The sequence below is a fragment of the Aquarana catesbeiana genome, linkage group LG01, assembly GCF_042186555.1.
Source record: "Aquarana catesbeiana isolate 2022-GZ linkage group LG01, ASM4218655v1, whole genome shotgun sequence".
Lineage (NCBI taxonomy): Eukaryota > Metazoa > Chordata > Amphibia > Anura > Ranidae > Aquarana > Aquarana catesbeiana.
The window spans coordinates 873,128,636-873,147,179 of NC_133324.1; the positions used below are offsets into that span (position 1 = coordinate 873,128,636).

Below are 18,544 nucleotides of genomic sequence, written 5' to 3' on the forward strand. Positions count from 1 at the left end.
ACCAATGTAGGCCAGCAACAGTGTTTCTGATTATCGACAGCAATGGTGTCTCTGATTGCCACCAGAACCGTGTTTTAAGTCAGCAGAAGTGTCCCTGATTGCTGCCACACTAGTCCCCAGTGTCTCCAGACCAGTGTAAGCCAGCAACAGCATTCCTAATCACTGCTACACAGACCAGTCCAACCAGCAGTGTTCCTGATTACTACCCGTACTAACCCTGGACTGTTTTTTGTCCCCGTTTCTGCCTGTTGCCTTGACTGATCTTGTGCCTGTTTGCTGACCATGTCCCTGCCTGGGCCTGAACTGACACATCTGCACGTCCAACTGACTATGTTCCTGCGAAACACTAGTCCCAGCCCTCGCCTACGGACAACTGCACTCCTGTAACTACAGGAACTGTTTTGTTCTTCCTTTCTATGGCTTCCAGTAGTTCTTGGCCAAAGACTGTGGCATTCCAAGGGGCAACCATGTACCAGTAGGCTAGGCTTTCTTGGCTTGGAATTGGGACACTAGCTATATTTCCTGACCAATCATATTGGGGCGAACATTACAGTACATTGGTTTTGATACATTTGGTTGATTTATGTGATACACAAGATACAATGTTCAGTAAACAATCATTTAAAACACTGAAAAATTCTTACATATGGTGTATATACAGTTGTATATACAGTTGTGCTCATAAGTTTACATACCCTGACAGAATTTATGATTTCTTGGCCATTTTTCAGAAAATATGAATGATAACACAAAAACATTTCTTTCACTCATGATTAGTGTTTGGCTGAAGTCATTTATTATCAATTGACTGTTTACTCTTTTTAAATCATAATGGCAACAGAAACTACCCTGATCAAAAGTTTACATACCCTGGTGATTTTGGCATGATAACATGCACACAAGTTGACACACAGGGGTTTGAATGGCTAGTAAAGGTAACCATCTTCACCTGTGATTTGTTTGCTTGTAATTAGTGTGTATGTAGAAAAGGTCAATGTGTTTATGGACTCCTGACAGACCCTTGCATCTTTCATCTAGTGTTGCACTGACGTTTCTGGATTCTGAGTCATGGGAAAAGCAAAAGAATTGTCAAAGGATCTGCAGGAAAAGGTAGTTGAATTGTATAAAACAGGAAAGGAATATAAAAAGATATCCAAGGAATTGAGAATGCCAATCAGCAGTGTTCAAACTCTAATCAAGAAGTGGAAAATGAGGGGTTCTTTTGAAACCAAATTTCAGCCACAACTGCCAGGAAAATTGTTCGGGATGCAAAGAAAAACCCACAAATAACTTCAGGTGAAATACAGGACTCTCTGAAAACATGTGGTGTGGCTGTTTCAAAATGCACAATAAGGAGGCACTTGAAGAAAGATGGGCTGCATGGTTGAGTCGCCAGAAGAAATCCATTACTACACAAATGCCACAAAGTATTCTGCTTACAATAAGCCAAACAGCACAGAGACAAACCTCAAACCTTCTGCCACAATATCATTTGGAGTGATGAGACCAAAATTGAGCTTTTTGGCCACAACCATAAACGCTACATTTGGAGAGGAGTCAACAAGGCCTGTGATGAAAGGTACACCATTCCTACTGTGAAACACGAAGGTAGATCGCTGATGTTTTGGGGATGTGTGAACTCAGGAAATTTGGTCAAAATTGATGGCAAGATGCAAGCAGTATGTTATCAAAAAATACTGGAGGAACATTTGCATTCATCAGCCAGGAAGCTGTGCATGGGACGTACTTGGACATTCCAGCATGACAATGATCCAAAACACAAGGCCAAGTCGACCTGTCATTGGCTACAGCAGAATAAAGTGAGGGTTCTGAAGTGGCCATCTCAGTTTCCTGACCTCAATATCATTGAGCCACTCTGGGGAGATCTCAAACATGCAGTTAATGCAAAACAGCCCAAGAATTGACAGGAACTGGATGCTTTTTGACAAGAGGAATGGGCAGCTTTACCATCTGAGAAGATAAAGAGTCTCATCCACAAATGTCACAAAAGACTTCAAGGTGTCATTGATGTTAAAGGGGGCAATACACAGTATTAAGAACTGGGGTATGTAAACTTTTGATCAGGGTCATTTGGGTAGTTTCTGTTGCCATTATGATTTAAAAAGAGTAAACACAGTTGATTGATAATAAATGGCTTCAGCCAAACACTAACCACGAGTGAAATAAAAGTTTTTGTGTTATCATTCATATTCTTTGAAAAGTGGCCAAGAAATCATAAATTCTGCCAGGGTATGTAAACTTATAAGCACAACTGTGTGTGTGTGTGTGTGTGTATATAAATATATTCAGAACTACAACCAAAAACACATTCTGCTACTCCTTCTAAGTATGCCCATGCTGTATGTGAGAAATATCTTATTAAATACAAAACTTTGTGGGAAAAAAATAATTTTCATTTTCATCCTGCATTTTCCAAAAACTTGTGATGAAAAATGAAGCCTTCAAAAAACTCACCGTACCTCTTAGAAAATACCTTGGGGTGTTTGGTTTTCAAAATGTGGTAATTTTATGTGTGTTTCCACTGTCCTGGTGCTCCAGAGCCTCCAAAAATATGATAGGTAGTCAAGAACATAGATGCACAATTTATGCCCCTAGAAAGCCTGAATCTGCTCCTTGGATTTTGGACTTTTTGTGTGGCTAGGCTGGTTAAACAGTCTCACATATGCGGCATCTCCATACTCAGGAGGCATAGCAGAATGTGTTTTGGGGTGTAATTGTAAGTAGGTCTATGTTATGTGTGAGAAATAACCTGTTTAAATGATTTTGAAATAACCTATTTAAATGATTTTTTTTTTTAAATGTCTTAATTTTCCAAAGAACTAAATACCTTGGACTGTCTACTTTCCAAAAAAGGGTCATTTGAGGGTTATTTGTAGTGTCCTGGCATTTTAGGGCCTCAAGAAATTAGTCAGTATATCAGGACTGATTGATAGTCAAAAATATATACCATAGTTTGTGGACTCTATAACTTTCCTACAGACTAGCTCCTTTTAGCAATATCTACAGCTTAGACATGCCAAATTTGCTCAGTCTAAAGGCTGGTACACACTATAAGAAAATCAGGCAAATGATCGTCCAGTTGAACAGCATACTCTAGGTGAGGCTGGACCAGAGTCTTGTAGAGCGGGAGTATTATCATTTTATCTCTGGAATTAATCCCCTTTTTAATGCATGCCAATATTATGTTTGCTTTGTTAGCAGCAGCTTGACATAGCATGTCATGGCTGAGCCTATCATCTACTAGGACCCCCAGGTCCTTTTCCATCCTAGATTCTCCCAGATGTTCTCCCCCCAGTGTATAGATTGCATTCATATTTTTGCCACACAAATGCATTATTTTAAATTTTTCTACATTGAAACTCATTTGCCATGTAGTTGCCTACCCCATTCATTTGTTCATATCTTTTTGCAAGGTTTCCACATCCTGCGGAGAAGTTATTGCCCTGCTTAGCTTAGTATCGTCAGCAAATACAGAGATTGAACGGTTTACCCCATCCTCTACAAGACTCTGGTCCGGCCTCACCTAGAGTCTGCTGTCCAGTTCTGGGCACCAGTCCTCAGGAAGGATGTACTGGAAATGGAGCGAGTACAAAAAAGGGCAACAAAGCTAATAAAAGGGTCTGAAGGATATAAATTATGAGGAAAGGTTGCGAGCACTGAACTTATTCTCTCTGGAGAAGAGACGCTTGAGAGGGGATAGGATTTCAATATACAAATACGAAACTGGTGACCCCACAATGGGGATAAAACTTTTTCGCAGAAGGGAGTTTAACAAGACTCGTGGCCACTCATTAAAATTAGAAGAAAAGAGGTTTACCCTTAATTTACGTAGAGGGCTCTTTACTGTAAGAGCGGCAAGGATGTGGAATTCCCTTCCACAGGCGTCGGTCTCAGCGAGGGGCATTGCTAGTTTCAAGAAACTATTAGATAAGCACCTGAACGACTGCAACTATTAGATAAGCACCTGAACGACTACAAATGTAATACTGACATACAGTGGGGCGAAAAAGTATTTAGTCAGCCACCAATTGTGCAAGTTCTCCCACTTAAAAAGATGAGAGAGGCCTGTAATTGTCATCATAGGTATAATTCAACTATGAGAGACAAAATGTGGAAACAAATCCAGACAATCACATTGTCTGATTTTTGAAAGAATCTATTTGCAAATTATGGTGGAAAATAAGTATTTGGTCACCTACAAACAAGATTTCTGTCTCTCACAGACCTGTATCTTCTTCTTTAAGAGGCTCCTCTGTCCTCCACTCATTACCTGTATTAATGGCACCTGTTTGAACTTGTTATCAGTATAAAAGACACCTGTCCACAACCTCAAACAGTCACACTCCAAACTCCACTATGGTGAAGACCAAAGAGCTGTCGAAGGACACCAGAAACAAAATTGTAGACCTGCACCAGGCTGGGAAGACTGAATCTGTAATAAGCAAGCAGCTTGGTGTGAAGAAATCAACTGTGGGAGCAATAATTAGAAAATGGAAGACATACAAGACTACTGATAATCTCCTTCGATCTGGGGCTCCACGCAAGATCTCACCCCGTGGGGTCAAAATGATCACAAGAACGGTGATCAAAAATCCCAGAACCACACGGGGGGACCTAGTGAATGACCTGCAGAGAGCTGGGACCAACGTAACAAAGGCTACCATCAGTAACACACTACGCCGCCAGGGACTCAGATCCTGCAGTGCCAGACGTATCCCCCTGCTCAAGCCAGTACATGTCCGAGCCGGTCTGAGGTTTGCTAGAGAGCATTTGGATGATCCAGAAGAGGATTGGGAGAATGTCATATGGTCTGATGAAACCAAAGTAGAACTGTTTGGTAGAAACACAACTCGTCGTGTTTGGAGGAGAGAGAATGCTGAGTTGCAACCAAAGAACACCATACCTACTGTGAAGCATGGGGGTGGCAACATCATGCTTTGAGGCTGTTTCTCTGCAAAGGGAACAGGAAAACTGATCCGTGTACATGAAAGAATGAATGAGGCCATGTATTGTGAGATTTTGAGTGCAAACCTCCCCCCATCAGCAAGGGCATTGAAGATGAAAACGTGGCTGGGTCTTTCAGCATGACAATGATACCAAACACACTGCCCGGGCCACGAAGCAGTGGCTTCGTAAGAAGCATTTCAAGGTCCTGGAGTGGCCTAGCCAGTCTGAAGATCTCAACCCCATAGGAAACCTTTGGAGGGAGTTGAAAGTCCATGTTGCCCAGCAACAGCCCCAAAACATCACTGCTCTAGAGGAGATCTGCATGGAGGAATGGGCCAACATACCAGCAACAGTGTGCGACAACCTTGTGAAGACTTACAGAAAACTTTTGACCTCTGTCATTGCCAACAAAGGATATGTAACAAAGTATTGAGATGAACTTTTGATATTGACAAAATACTTATTTTCCACCATAATTTGCAAATAAATTCTTTCCAAATCAGACATGTGATTGTCTGGATTTGTTTCCACATTTTGTCTCTCATAGTTGAGGTATACCTATGATGACAATTACAGGTCTCTCTCATCTTTTTAAGTGGGAGAACTTGCACAATTGGTGGCTGACTAAATACTTTTTTGCCCTACTGTATAATCACACACATAGGTTGGACTTGATGGACTTTGTCTTTTTTCAACCTCACCTACTATGTAACTATGTAACTATTAACCGCCCAGTAATAGCGCTGAAGGTCCGGGAGGCCAATACCTCCACTTGCTTTTGGCAGGACCAACCTCGTCCAGCGTATCTGTGCAGGTTTGTTGCACCAAAGAAATGTTCGAAAGATAGACTTATACAGCGCAAAGAATGCAGGTAGAAGACGGATCGGCAGTGTTTGGATTTTGTACAGCAAATGTGGGAGGATTGTCATCTTAATGATAGACGATCGCCCAAACCAAGAGGTGGTGGACCTGTCCCACCTCTGTAGATCCTGACAAATAGTTTGTAGCTCAGCCAGGAAGTTTCTACTGTATAGCTCAGATAGATTAGCAGGGAGCTGAATACCTAAGTACGAGATGGCACCATCCTTCCACTGAAAGGGAAATTGCTGCTGGCTTTGCTTTGGCTTTGCTTCGCCATATCCAAGGGCAGGGAAACATTTAAGGCAAAATATTTGGAGTAGTTGATTTTCAGATTGGACAGGATTCTGAAGCATTCAAGAATTTGCAGGAGGTTGGGTAAAGACATTAACGGCGAGGAGAGGAAAAGGGGAACATCGTCTGCAAAAGCCGCTGTCTTGAATTCACGATCCCGTACATGTATGCCTCTAATATCCATATTAGCTCAGATGCACCTGAGAAGGGGTTCAAGTGTAAGGATATAAAGCAAAGGGAAGAGAGGGCAAACCTTGCTGGTTCCTTCATGGATGGAGAAGGCGCCAGACAGGCGCCCATTGACCTTGCCTTTTGCGCTAGGGTTAGCATACAGGGACATAATAAAAGCTCGCATACACGGCCTGAGCCCCAAGAAGCCCAAAACCGTGCCCATATAGTCCCATGCCACTCTGTCAAACGCCTTCTCTGCATCCATTGCCAGAAAGAATCCCTCCTGCTGAGTAGACATGGGCCAGTGGTGTAGGTTCAGAGCTTTAATAGGGTTTGTCCCTCTCTACCAGGGACAAACCCCACCTGGTCCAGGCCCACCCAGGCAGGTACATGAAGGGATAATCGGGTTGCTAGAATTTTGGCAACAAGCTTAACATCCACGTTAAGGAACCAGATCAGGTGGCAGCTAGCAACATTAGTGGGATCCTTCCCATCTTTGGCGATCACAGAAATATAAGCTTCTAGCAACCTCTCCAATCTGCAGGGATTAGTGGAGAGCGAGTTGAACGACTTAAGGAAGCTTGGTGCTAGTAGGTCCGAGAAGCTTTTATAGCATTGGGCCGTAAAGCCATCAGGGCAAGGACTCTTGCCCGGCCTTGTGGCTTTTAGTGCCGCCAGAAATTCCTCTGATGACAACGGGCCTCTAAGGCCTGGGAATCAGTGGCCAATAAGGCCGAGGGCTATATGAGCTCAGAAATTCTTGGATCAGAGTAGCTCACATGGAAGGCAGAACGGGTCTGAGGTCCCTGCTTGGAGATTGTATAAGTTGTTATAGAAGCCTTGGAACTGGCGAGCAATGTCTTCATTCTTGCTGTGGATCAGGCCTGAGGCGTCCACGATATGATGAACCATGGAGTTAAGTTTACGTTGCTGAGTAGTCCTAGCAAGTAGTCTGCCTGATTTGTTCCCCTGTTCATAGAACAGCCTTCAGGATAAGACACTGCAACAGTGTGCCCTTTTAAATAGTTCTTCTGCTAGCTGTGAGCGCAGTTCCTGCAATTCCTGCGAAGTCTTGACTGCTAACGAACGTTTATGTTACGCTTCCAAGGAGCAAATCTTGGTGGACAATGCAAGAATCAATGCTTGATGTTCCCGTTTCCGCCGTGCCAATATAGATAGTAACTGGCCTTTCATGACACACTTGTGGGCCCTTCCATTGTGTTATGAAGGAGACATCAGGGGTATCGTTATGGAGGAAAAAGTCCCTGTCTCAGGATAGCAGAGTCTCCAGGATGCGCGAGAAGGGACGCATCCAGCCTCCAGAGCTTGGTGGAGGTGACAAAAACTGTCAAAACCAAGGTGAGGGTGATAAGGTGGTGATCCGAAAGAACCAGGCTCTCGATAGAAGCACCATGGGGATAGGACAGATCTGATTGGGAGATAACGAGGTAATCTATCCTCATATATCAATTGTGAGGTGGGGAAAACAACGTGTAATCCCTGTCCCAGGGAAAGAGGGTTCTTCAACTGTCAAGGGAGGCTAATTGGAGTTTAATCTGGTGGAGCGCAGAAAAGGGAGGAGGTCCCCGTAGAGGTGTCTAGCAGTGGGTCTAAGGGGACATTAAAGTCTCCTCCCAATATCAGGAGCTTGAACTGGAAAAGTGTGAGTTTCGTTACTACCTCTTGTAGAAAGGCATCCAGTTTTAAATTGGGGCAGTACACATTAGAGCCTCGGGTCACCTATCATGAGAGCAGGACTCTCCCATGATCTCCTGATCATGGGAGAAGCCCTGGTACTTAACCCAGGGCCCCTATGAGTTACTGCAAGTCTGCAGGGGAAACCTGCTGACACAATCAGGTATCATGGAGTTACTAGTTTCCTGCAGAGTCTCTTACTCAAATATAAGGGCCATCAAGCGCGCACCCAAGCATAATACTATTAATAAAATCATTGCTAGTCACATTAATATATATATATATATATATATTTTTTAGTATAAACATTGCCACCATGTTAATACTTATGGACCATATGCCAAAGAAAAGGCACAGAGGAAAAACAGCTCAGGGCCCCCAGTCATCCTTAGTTTGTGGTGATGGCGATTGTTCATGAACCTGGTGCAGCAGAAGGGCAGCCTAAAAAGACAAAAAAAAAAAAGAAAAAAGGGGGAAGGGGATGTGTCCTGATAGCCAAAGAAGGCACCATTAGTTTTGGGGCACTCCCTAGGGCCATAGGGGTTAGAGTGGTGTAGCAGTCGGCATTCTGCCAGGAATTTAAAGGCCATCAGATGACAAAAAAGCAGTTTCAACACAGGAGCCTAAAGATGTTGGGTCCGTACCATGAGACGGTGCCCGTATCAGGCTCACATTAAATGCGCCTATAAGAGCAAATAGTATAGTAACCCAATCAGGCACATTATATATATTTGGGTGCGCTGTATACAGCGTTCCCAAACTGCCCCAAAGATGCTGCTTGCATGACTTTTTCTAACATCCCACAAGTGCACCGCCCCAGTGTGAAAGTACTTAGGCTTTCACACTCCAGTGGCATGGGAGGCAGTTTTCTGGCGCTATTTCTAGTGATAAAACGGCTGAAAACTGCCTCAGTGTGAAAGGGCTCTTAGATATATCTTAAACATACAGTATCTCACAAATATGAGTATACCCCTCACATTTCTGTGACTATTTTATTATATCTTTTCATGTGACAACACTGAAGAAATGACACTTTGCTACAATGTAAAGTAGTGAGTTTACAGCATGTATAACAGTGTAAATTTGCTGTCCCCTCAAAATAACTCAACACACAGCCATTAATGTCAAAACCGCTGGCAACAAAAGGTAGTATACCCTTAAGTGAAAATGTCCAAATTGGGCCCAAAGTGTCAATAGTTTGTGTGGTCACCCTTATTTTCCAGCATTAACTTAACCTCTTGGGCATGGAGTTTACCAGAGCTTCACAGGTTGCCACTGGAGTCCTCTTCCACTCTTCCATGACGACATCACGGAGCTGGTTGATGTTAGAGACCTTGCGCTCCTCCACCTTCTATTTGAGGATGCCCCACAGATGCTCAATAGGGTTTAGGTCTGGAGACATGCTTGGCCAGTCCATCACCTTTACCCTAATCTTCTTTAGCAAGGCAGTGGTCGTCTTGGAGGTGTGTTTGGGGTTGTTATGTTGGAATACTGCTCAGCGGCCCAGTCTCCGAAAGGAGGGGATCATGCTCTGCTTCAGTATGTCACAGTACATGTTGGCATTCATGGTTCCCTCAATGAAATGTAGCTCCCCAGTGCCGGCAGCACTCATGCAGCCTCAGACCATGACACTCCCACCACCATGCTTGACTGTAGGCAAGACACACTTGTCTTTGTACTTCTCAACTGGTTCCCGCCGCACATGCTTGACACCATCTGAACCAAATAAGTTTATCTTGTTCTCATCAATCCACAGGACCTGGTTCCAGTAATCCATGTCCTTAGTCTGCTTGTCTTCAGTGAACTGTTTGAATACTTTCTTGTGCATCATCTTTAGAAGAGGCTTCCTTCTGGAGCGGCAGGCATGCAGACCAATTTGATGGTCTGAGCACTGACAGGCTGACCCCCACAACCCTTCAACCACTGCAGCAATGCTGTCAGCACTTATACATCTATTTTTCAAAGACAACCTCTGGATATGACGCTGAGCACATGCACTCAACTTCTTTGGTCGACCATGGCGAGGCCTGTTCTGAGTGGAACTTGTCCTGTTAAACTACTATATGGTCTTGGCCTCCATGCTGCAGCTCAGTTTCAGGGCTTTGGCAATCTTCTTATAGCCTAGGCCATCTTTATATAGAGCAACAATTCTTTTTTTTCAGATCCTTTAGATCCTTAAACACACCTGCTTCCCATTCAAACCTGAGACCTTGACACCAAGGAGGGAAAATGGCCAATTGGGCCCAATTTGGACATTTTCACTTGGAGTGTACTCACTTTTGTCGCCATTAATGGCTGTGTGTTGAGTTATTTTGAGGGGACAGCAAATTTACACTTTTATACAAGTTGTACACTCGCTACTTTACATTGTAGCAAAGTGTAATTTCTTCAATGCTGTCACGTGAAAAGTTAATAAAATAAAATATTTACAAAAATGTGAGGTGTGTATGCACTTGAGGAGATACTGTACCCTATTTTTTTTTTTTTACTCTATAAACCAGAGAGAGAAAGAAATGTGGTTTTTCTATAAGTATTCTTAAAACCATGATATATGTTTAGATATTACACCCAGGACTCATAATTGCCATGTTGAATATATTTTAATAACACTATCACTCTTTTTTTTTTTTTTTTTTGGTAAAAGGGGGGGAGGCAGGTACTTGGTTTTGACTCATTCCAGTTCCCACTTCCACTCAGGCAACCAGAGCGGAAGTTCTCCTTATCCTCTCCCTCCCCGCAGTCTTTTGGGACGTGTCACAGATCCCAGAGGACTGAGATTATACACAATGCTCAGACGGCTGAGAAGCCACAAGCTGTCACAGTCGGGTACCCACAATTAAGATGCTGGTGCCCATAGATGGTACCTGGTGCCCTCTCGGGTGGGCACAGCACTGGATCCTGTGACAGGTGAGCGTTTCCTAAAAGTCAGCTGACTTGATTTTCAGAAAAAAAAGCACTTCTTTAAGCACTTGCCGACTGCCCGCCGTCGATTGGCACTCCTGCGCAAATCGCGGTAGCTGTACCGCGTCCCTAAGGAGCCAATGCGCATGCCCAGCAGCCGCGATCGCTCCGGACAGAGCGAGAATGGGGATTTTTGTGTGTAAACACACAAATCCACATCCTTTCAGGGGAAAGAAGACAGATCATGTGTTCCTAGTATATAGGAACAACGATCGGTCTCCTCCCCAAGTCAGTCCCATCCCCCCACAGATAGAACACACAGTAAGGGAACACATTTAACCCCTTGATCACCTCATAAACCCCTTCCCTGCCAGTGATATTTATACAGTAATCAGTGCATTTGTATAGCACTGATCACTGTATAAATGACAATGGTCCCGAAAATGTGTCAAAAGTGTCCAATCTGTCCGCTGCACTGTTGCAGTCCCGATAACTTATGCGCAAACCAATAAATATACGCTTATTGCAATTTTTTACCAAAAATATGTATTAGAATATATATCGGCCTTTGTTTTTGTTTTTTTTATTCTGGGATATTTATTATAGAAAACAGTAAAAAAAATTGTGTTTTTTTCGAAATTGTCATTCTTTTGTTTCTAGTGCAAAAAAAAAAAACCGCATAGGTGATCAAATACCACCAAAAGAAAGCTCTATTTGTGGGAAAAATAATACATAAATTTTGTTTAGGTACAATATTGCATGACAGCACAATTGTCAGTAAAAGTGACGCAGTGCCGTATCGCAAAAAATGGCTTGGTCAGGAAGGGGGTAAATCCTTCCGGGGCTGAAGTGGTTAAATTAAGTGAGATGACTAGGTTGACATCTGCAAAGACACATGCCATACCACTATCACAACCATACTTATGTAGCAAACAGTGTGCCCTTAGTGACACAACCAGGACCTTAGTGACACAACCAGGAACATTTCTGTAGAGACATTCAATACGGCACAGACACAACCAAACGATGCTTTGATCTACAAAGAACTTGATTGTGCTGAGTAGACATTTTGCCACATTATGTCAGTGCCAATGAAGCAAATATTGCTTAGGATAAAACACTCAGTGACTCTCACTCCAACATAACAGTGAAAGAAACAAATACAGGTTTGCATTGACTGCTAACTTCACAGATTTGTAAATACAGGTTATAAATCCACCAAACTAGGGAATTCCTGGCTTTGCTGGATAGGAGCGTGGGTAGGTAAAGAGAAAGAGCATGCTTGCTCCATGCCAAAACAAAATGTTGTGTTGGACAGGTCTCAAATGAAATTGGGTTAATGGAGGCCACCACAAGTTCCAGAATACAACACTAATGTGACTTTTTCAGGTACATTGAAGTCATGATCCATAAAAATACCAAAGATTGTATCGTAAAAGCTTTTCACTTTAATTACATCACAAAATATTATTAATACTTAAGACAGCATATTAAGGCTGGTAATTAAATTACATATCCACCATTTTTACAAAGAACGTATTTTAAAGACATATGACCACTTTCTGTAAATCCCAGTCTAGTTTAACCTGATACCATCTATGTTTAACAGTAGTTCACACAATTCATAGACTCAGGATTTTTTTCCTTAACGCATTTTATGAACAATGTTCAATTCCTTAGGAGAATATGGTCAGTGGATGAAGATCTATAACATACAAAATGATAAACATAATACATTCATATGTATATGTGATCTCCATCAACCAATAATGATTGACCAAGTTCCATGTAGCTAGAATTAAATCCATCCAAATTAGAATTAAGCTGCCATACTATTTTGCAGAAATCTAAGTAGAAATCTCGGCAGGCAGAGGAGCAGAGCCCACAGAGGACAAACCTTCAAGCATAAGACTATACTTGATGCTGTAAATGAATGAACATAAGACGGTCTTGTACAATTCCATACCACAATTAACATATAGCTAAAATCACAAAGGTCTATTGGGCCCCTTGCACATGATCATTAAAATGTACTGATGTTTACTCAGGAACGGGTTGACAAAGTCCCAGGAGTTAAAAATAAATAAATGAATGTATAAAAGACTTGGAGTAATGTTGAGTATAGGCATGTAAAAGGTGCGTAAGTGTATAGACGAGTAAAATTCTTCTTCATTGCCAGTGTCGTAATACACTAAATTATACTCGTGTAAACATGCATATGCACAAAAATTACTGCGTTCAAATGTAAAATTCTGCTTTTGTTTTACAGCTCTGTACTCTACACTGTATTACTGATCTTTACTGTGCTGTGTACATTGTTCTAGAAACAACAATGCATTTTGTTTTAAATCAGTAAAAAACTTGGCATTTTTTACTCCCGTGTGCAAGAGGCTTAAGGGATAACATAACTCCAGGCCAAAAGGTCACCTAAGGTACAAATATGAAGATTTTCACATATCGTCTTGATAGAAATTAATAGTATCTGACCGTATTTGTTCTATCAAGAGAGGATATACTTTCTTAGATTCCTCATAGAAGGTACCAGAGTCTTTGATCTCAAGCCCCAAGCACGATTTCTAAGTTTGTGCTCTGGAAGGAAGACAGGCTGTGTGTAGACGAAGAGAAGGTCAGAGAACAGATTTTTGGAAGCTCATCACCAACCAAAAGCTTGGAGCATTTGAATTACCTTGTAGAGGTTTGCAGATAGCGGGAAGGGAGAGGAGTCCTTCAAATGCTGGTTTTCTAGATAAGATGTGACTTTGATGTCCCAAATTCTGAAAAGGGCTAGAACAGGTGGGAATACATTTGTGACTAACCTGTAAGAATAGTACAGGCCAAAAAGCAGTGACACTAGAAATGACTTTCATTTGCTGCAGTGTAGAAAGTGCTGATGAAGATAAATGTGGATGTAAAGATAGGCACATTGGATGCCTACAGATGCCAAGTATTCCCCTCGCAGATTTGAATGTAAAATTTTGGAATTTGAGGACATTTCTTTTAGGTCAAGGATAGGATGAATACCCCATGGTACTGTGCGCAGGTTCCAATAGAAGAATTTTAACCTGTCCGCTAAAGGTACTGGAACTACTACTCCCTAGAATAAAAGATGGTTCAGGGAATTCTAAATATCTGACTGTCCTTGTCAAGATTTTGGTTGGATTGAAAGAAAGTGGTGATGGGATAGTGTTTAAACTTTATTTTGTACCCCATTAAAACCACTGAACGAATCTACAGGTCTGAGTTATCTGTAACCCAGAGATAGGCAAACTGTAATGTACATCTTCCCACTCATAGGAGTGTGGGTGCCCCTTCACTGGGAGGAGAGTTTTGGTAGAAGAGTTGGTTTGCTTTGTGGGCCCAGTCTTGCTCCAAAAAGGAAGTGCTGAACTTGAAAGCCTGGGTAGAGCACCGAAGTGCTGTGCATTTTAAGGAGGTAGAAGCTCCTGCGTTTTTTTTTTTTTTTTTTACTTTCTGCTGTAGAAGATGAACCTTCTCTTCTGTGACATCTTTAATAAGTTTGTGACCAAATAGGCAAAACCAAGCAGGCTTCTTTGTACCCAAAAGGAGCATAGCAAGACAGAGGGGATTTAAGTGCAACAATGCCAAGTCTTTTGGACAGTATGAGTGAGCATATCAACATTAGCAAGCATGAAGCTGAAACGGGTGCATAGGAGCATGGGGCTAAAAAAATTCTCAGTGGACTCTTCAAAAACACTACTGCTGCTGGGTACTCATCATTCTTATCTATGTCTGATTCTTCTATGGCAGGCATATTGGGATTTGACTCGGGTAGAGATGGTGAAGCTACAGAAGGCCTGGTGTTTTTTAGCCCTGGATAGTGATGGCTGTATTATAGTTACTAATGTAATTGTGATGTAGTTGCAGAAAAATCTGTCATAGTCAGGTAGGCCACCTGTTGTGTGCCTGGGACAAAGCTAGAATCAGGTGTAGAGACTATGTTAAAACTGGGTCCTGCTCTAGTGCAAGGAAAGCATTGACACTAAAAGATTGAGTGCTGTGCTGGCCCTCAGCACAGAAAATGTTGCCTGAGATTTTGCATGGCTCCTTTTATCCTAGTTCCCCCAGTGCTATGGGTCAGGGTATTTCTACGTGGGTACTCACTGAGTGGGGTGTGGAAATGGGGTGTGTCCAAGAAGGAATACTGAGCAACCTGGGAGATGCAGTCAAGTCTTTGTGGCAAAAGGGTGGGAGGAAGAGCCTAAGTACCTTATAAAGGGCTCTAGGCAGAAGTGGCAGTAAAGTGTGCGACCTGTACATTTTAGTTACATATAGGAGATCTATATTACAACACTATGCATCCTATTTTAAATGAAGTTTAGTATAACTAATGGAACATTTAGAACAAATTTACAATTTGTAACCAGCATATATTTTTTTTTTCTTACAGAAATTTGAATCTGTGAATAACATTATTGAGTTTTACAAGAAGTCGCCTCTATTGCTTGTTGATGGAAAAAGCAGAAGAAATTGTCAGGGAAGGCATTGTTTTCTAACCCGCCCTCCTCTTCTGACCGATTGACTCTTTGCAGAACATTTCACTTAAAATATTGCCAAATCTGAACAAAAGCATGCCAGTTACCCAAAACCACCTAATGACTGATATTTGTGCAGTGCAAATTCAAGATAAAAAAAAAAAAAAATAGGATTTTATAATTTGCTATAGCTTTTTTTATTTATTCTTATTGTTGTGGGTATCTACTAGCAAAAATGCATTTTAGTTTATCTTATTCATAATTTACTTCTACTACGGGGAATTAAAGTACCGCTGTTCTTGACCATACAGGGCTTACTAAAAGCTGAGCTCCAGGTTTGATTTAACTTAAAATAGTTCATTCAGATCAAGCTGGTCCAAATGAACTATTTTCTTTAGGAAAAGATTCACCCACTGAAAGCACAGTACAAATTGTATGTAGCATCAGCTACACAGATGGCATCTTAGCAAACAAAATATACAGGTATATGGGAAAAGGTAAAGGCATAATAATTATTTACATACACCCATGCCCACACAAGTTTAACTAGATGGACTGGTGTATTTATTCAACCTATCCAACAGCGTAATTACAGAGATGTGGGACAGAAATTTGTGTCAGTGTTGTGAAAAAAACCATCAAAGAACAGTTTAAATTAAAAACAAATTATACTGTAGACTTTATTAAATTTTATAAAATGTTTTATTTCATAACCACAAATGTAATTGTTTAGTAAAAATATTTTTGAACAATTTATCAGTGAGAACAGCTTCAATTTTATAAATAGCTCAAACAAAACACTGCCTACAAAACAAATGGATGAGATGAGAAACACTAAACTAAAATCCATTTGGATCTAGAGTAGAACAATTTGCCTCCAGTAGTATCATAGATTTACTAAAACTGCAAATTAATAAAACCATTAAACGTCCAATTTGAACAACTTAGATTTAAGTAATGTCAAGAACATTAAAGGGAAACTACTATAAAGTTGGTTGTTTTAAACATTTACACAAGAATTGTTGGGTTTCCTTCTTCACAATCTCAATACAGTTTCCAATTAGTGGAGAAATTAGAAAATGGGGGGGGGGGGGGGGGGGGGGACGACCAACAGAATACAACAGAGCTTTCAATCATGCATTGCATGTTTCTAACTTAAATGAATTGTAAATCCTTTGTGACAAACTAGGAGGTAAAAAAAAAAAAAAGGACTAACTACTCGTGAATGTGTGCACACTGTGCTTTTTCCCTCCCTTTTATCTGTTCTACAAAACATACAAAGATGAAGGTTCTATTTCATGGGCTGGATTTCCATCCCTATAGCTTGTAGACACATAACCTTTGCGGTCTAAAGCAACAACTCTCCACTAACGTCTTCTGAGTAAAGAACAATTTCTAGTTTAATTTGTTCTAACCTGGCTAAGAATAGGGTGGCATAAAAATATAAAATGAAGCACATAAATTCAAATGAATAGGTTGATCATTTTACAATAAGGATCCTATTTAGTGTATTTCTGCCACAAGTCTATAGGCCTACTGTGCTAGTCCTGCTTACATTAATGTCAAAAACAGAACTCACAAGATAGAATGATGTAATGAAAATAACAAAAATAGGATATATTGTACTTTGACCCATCCTTCCTTAGACAAAAGCCTTTTTACTAGCAGCTGCACTCTCTGCAAGCATTCATCTCGCCCTCCATCCTTCAACTTTGGAAAATGGAATGACAAAAGAGCCATCTTCACAGACCCTTAGAATGGCTCAACCAAATAGGTAATACATTGTTGTAACAGACAAAATGTGAAGGTGCATGGTCAGTGGTAGGAAAGAACTGCAGGTAAAAATATTGGTCATAAAATTCTTGCAAGACCAATAACATGTTTTTGTTTCTCAAAAATCCACATTTTGAAAAAATACTTCCATAAAGATAACTCCAGATCAATAAAGTCTTAAAATAAAATGGTATTTAAACTTGGTCTCAAATTCTTTATTTTTCCTTAGATACTTTGGTAAAATACAGGAATTTCAAAAGTATAATACTATAGGTATAATTTTTCTTATAATGCTTGTTATTTCCAAATACATTGCACTGATCGTGCTAAATAACGGAACTGGTTTAAGCTATGTTTTTTTAAATTTGCTTAAAATTCACTTAATGAACACTTTGTTCTTTTAGCATAACCCTTTATTCTGTTCCCTGTGCATTGCTGTGTCACGTATTTCATAGAGTCTGCCTTCTGAACAACAGAGGTGCTGAGAGCAGGAGGCAGTCAGTACAGTAATTACTGCAGGGAGACAAGCTAGCATGGGATATTTTACTTCTAAATTAAAAGTAAAATGCGGAGAAGCTGCAAAGCATGCAGTAATTTTCAGGAAGTTTAGGAATCAGAGCCAGCAGACATGCAGCACTCACAACTTGGAAGGAGATTTTTCAAGAAGGCTTATATTGGATTGTCAAAAAATAACTATTGTTTGATTACAATGTTGATATTTAAAATGAAAATGTATCCTATGCCAAAAGTCAGAAATATCCAATAAAGATGAATAAATCCTTAAGGAAAACCATATCAACACTGATCTGTAGTGTTTTCATTTACATTCAGCCTATTAGCATATATGCAGTATATGCTGCATTTAAGGCATGCCTCTGGTGATAGCTCTCAAAGTTACCAGTGTGCTTAGGTTAGCTCTCACTGAACTTTCAAACCCTCCAAGTCTGAGACCATAGCTGAACACGATGGCAATTGCAGATCTAAATACATGCAAAGATGGAACCGTCTTTGGCAGCAAAAAGGATGGGAGGGTTTAATTCAGCTTTAACTGCAGTAGAGAAAAAAAAAAAATATTAAAAAAAAAAAAAAAAAATCAGGTCTGGCCCTACCAGGCAGGACTGTGCTGGGTGTGTAAATCTCAGGACTGGATGGACAGAAAAATTTATCTTTGGCTTCCTTTCATGTATATCATCTGTGTATTTATCAGTTTGCTTGGAATTCAGTTTTAAATACTAGATTTTGACAAAAGCTTGGCATTACATAAAAAAAACAAAAAACAAAATGTGCAGCTTAGACAATTTCTACAACAGGACTTATAAAAATAACTGCATTTTTACTAAAGATGGTAAGTTGCACTTATCACAACAGCATTTCAGAAATGTCAAAATATG

General features: G+C 40.7%; 1 protein-coding gene across 2 annotated transcripts in view; it reads left to right on the forward strand.

Moving 5' to 3' along the window:
- Window positions 1–16,460, forward strand: part of CLNK (cytokine dependent hematopoietic cell linker) — a 258,741-nt gene extending 242,281 nt beyond the window's left edge. For both annotated transcript variants that reach the window (XM_073610079.1, XM_073610087.1), the window contains exon 16: window positions 15,296–16,460. In XM_073610079.1, the coding sequence (XP_073466180.1) occupies window positions 15,296–15,427 (132 nt within the window). In that variant the 3' untranslated portion in view covers window positions 15,428–16,460. The remainder of the gene's footprint in view (window positions 1–15,295) is intronic.
- Window positions 16,461–18,544: the final 2,084 nt, after the last annotated feature.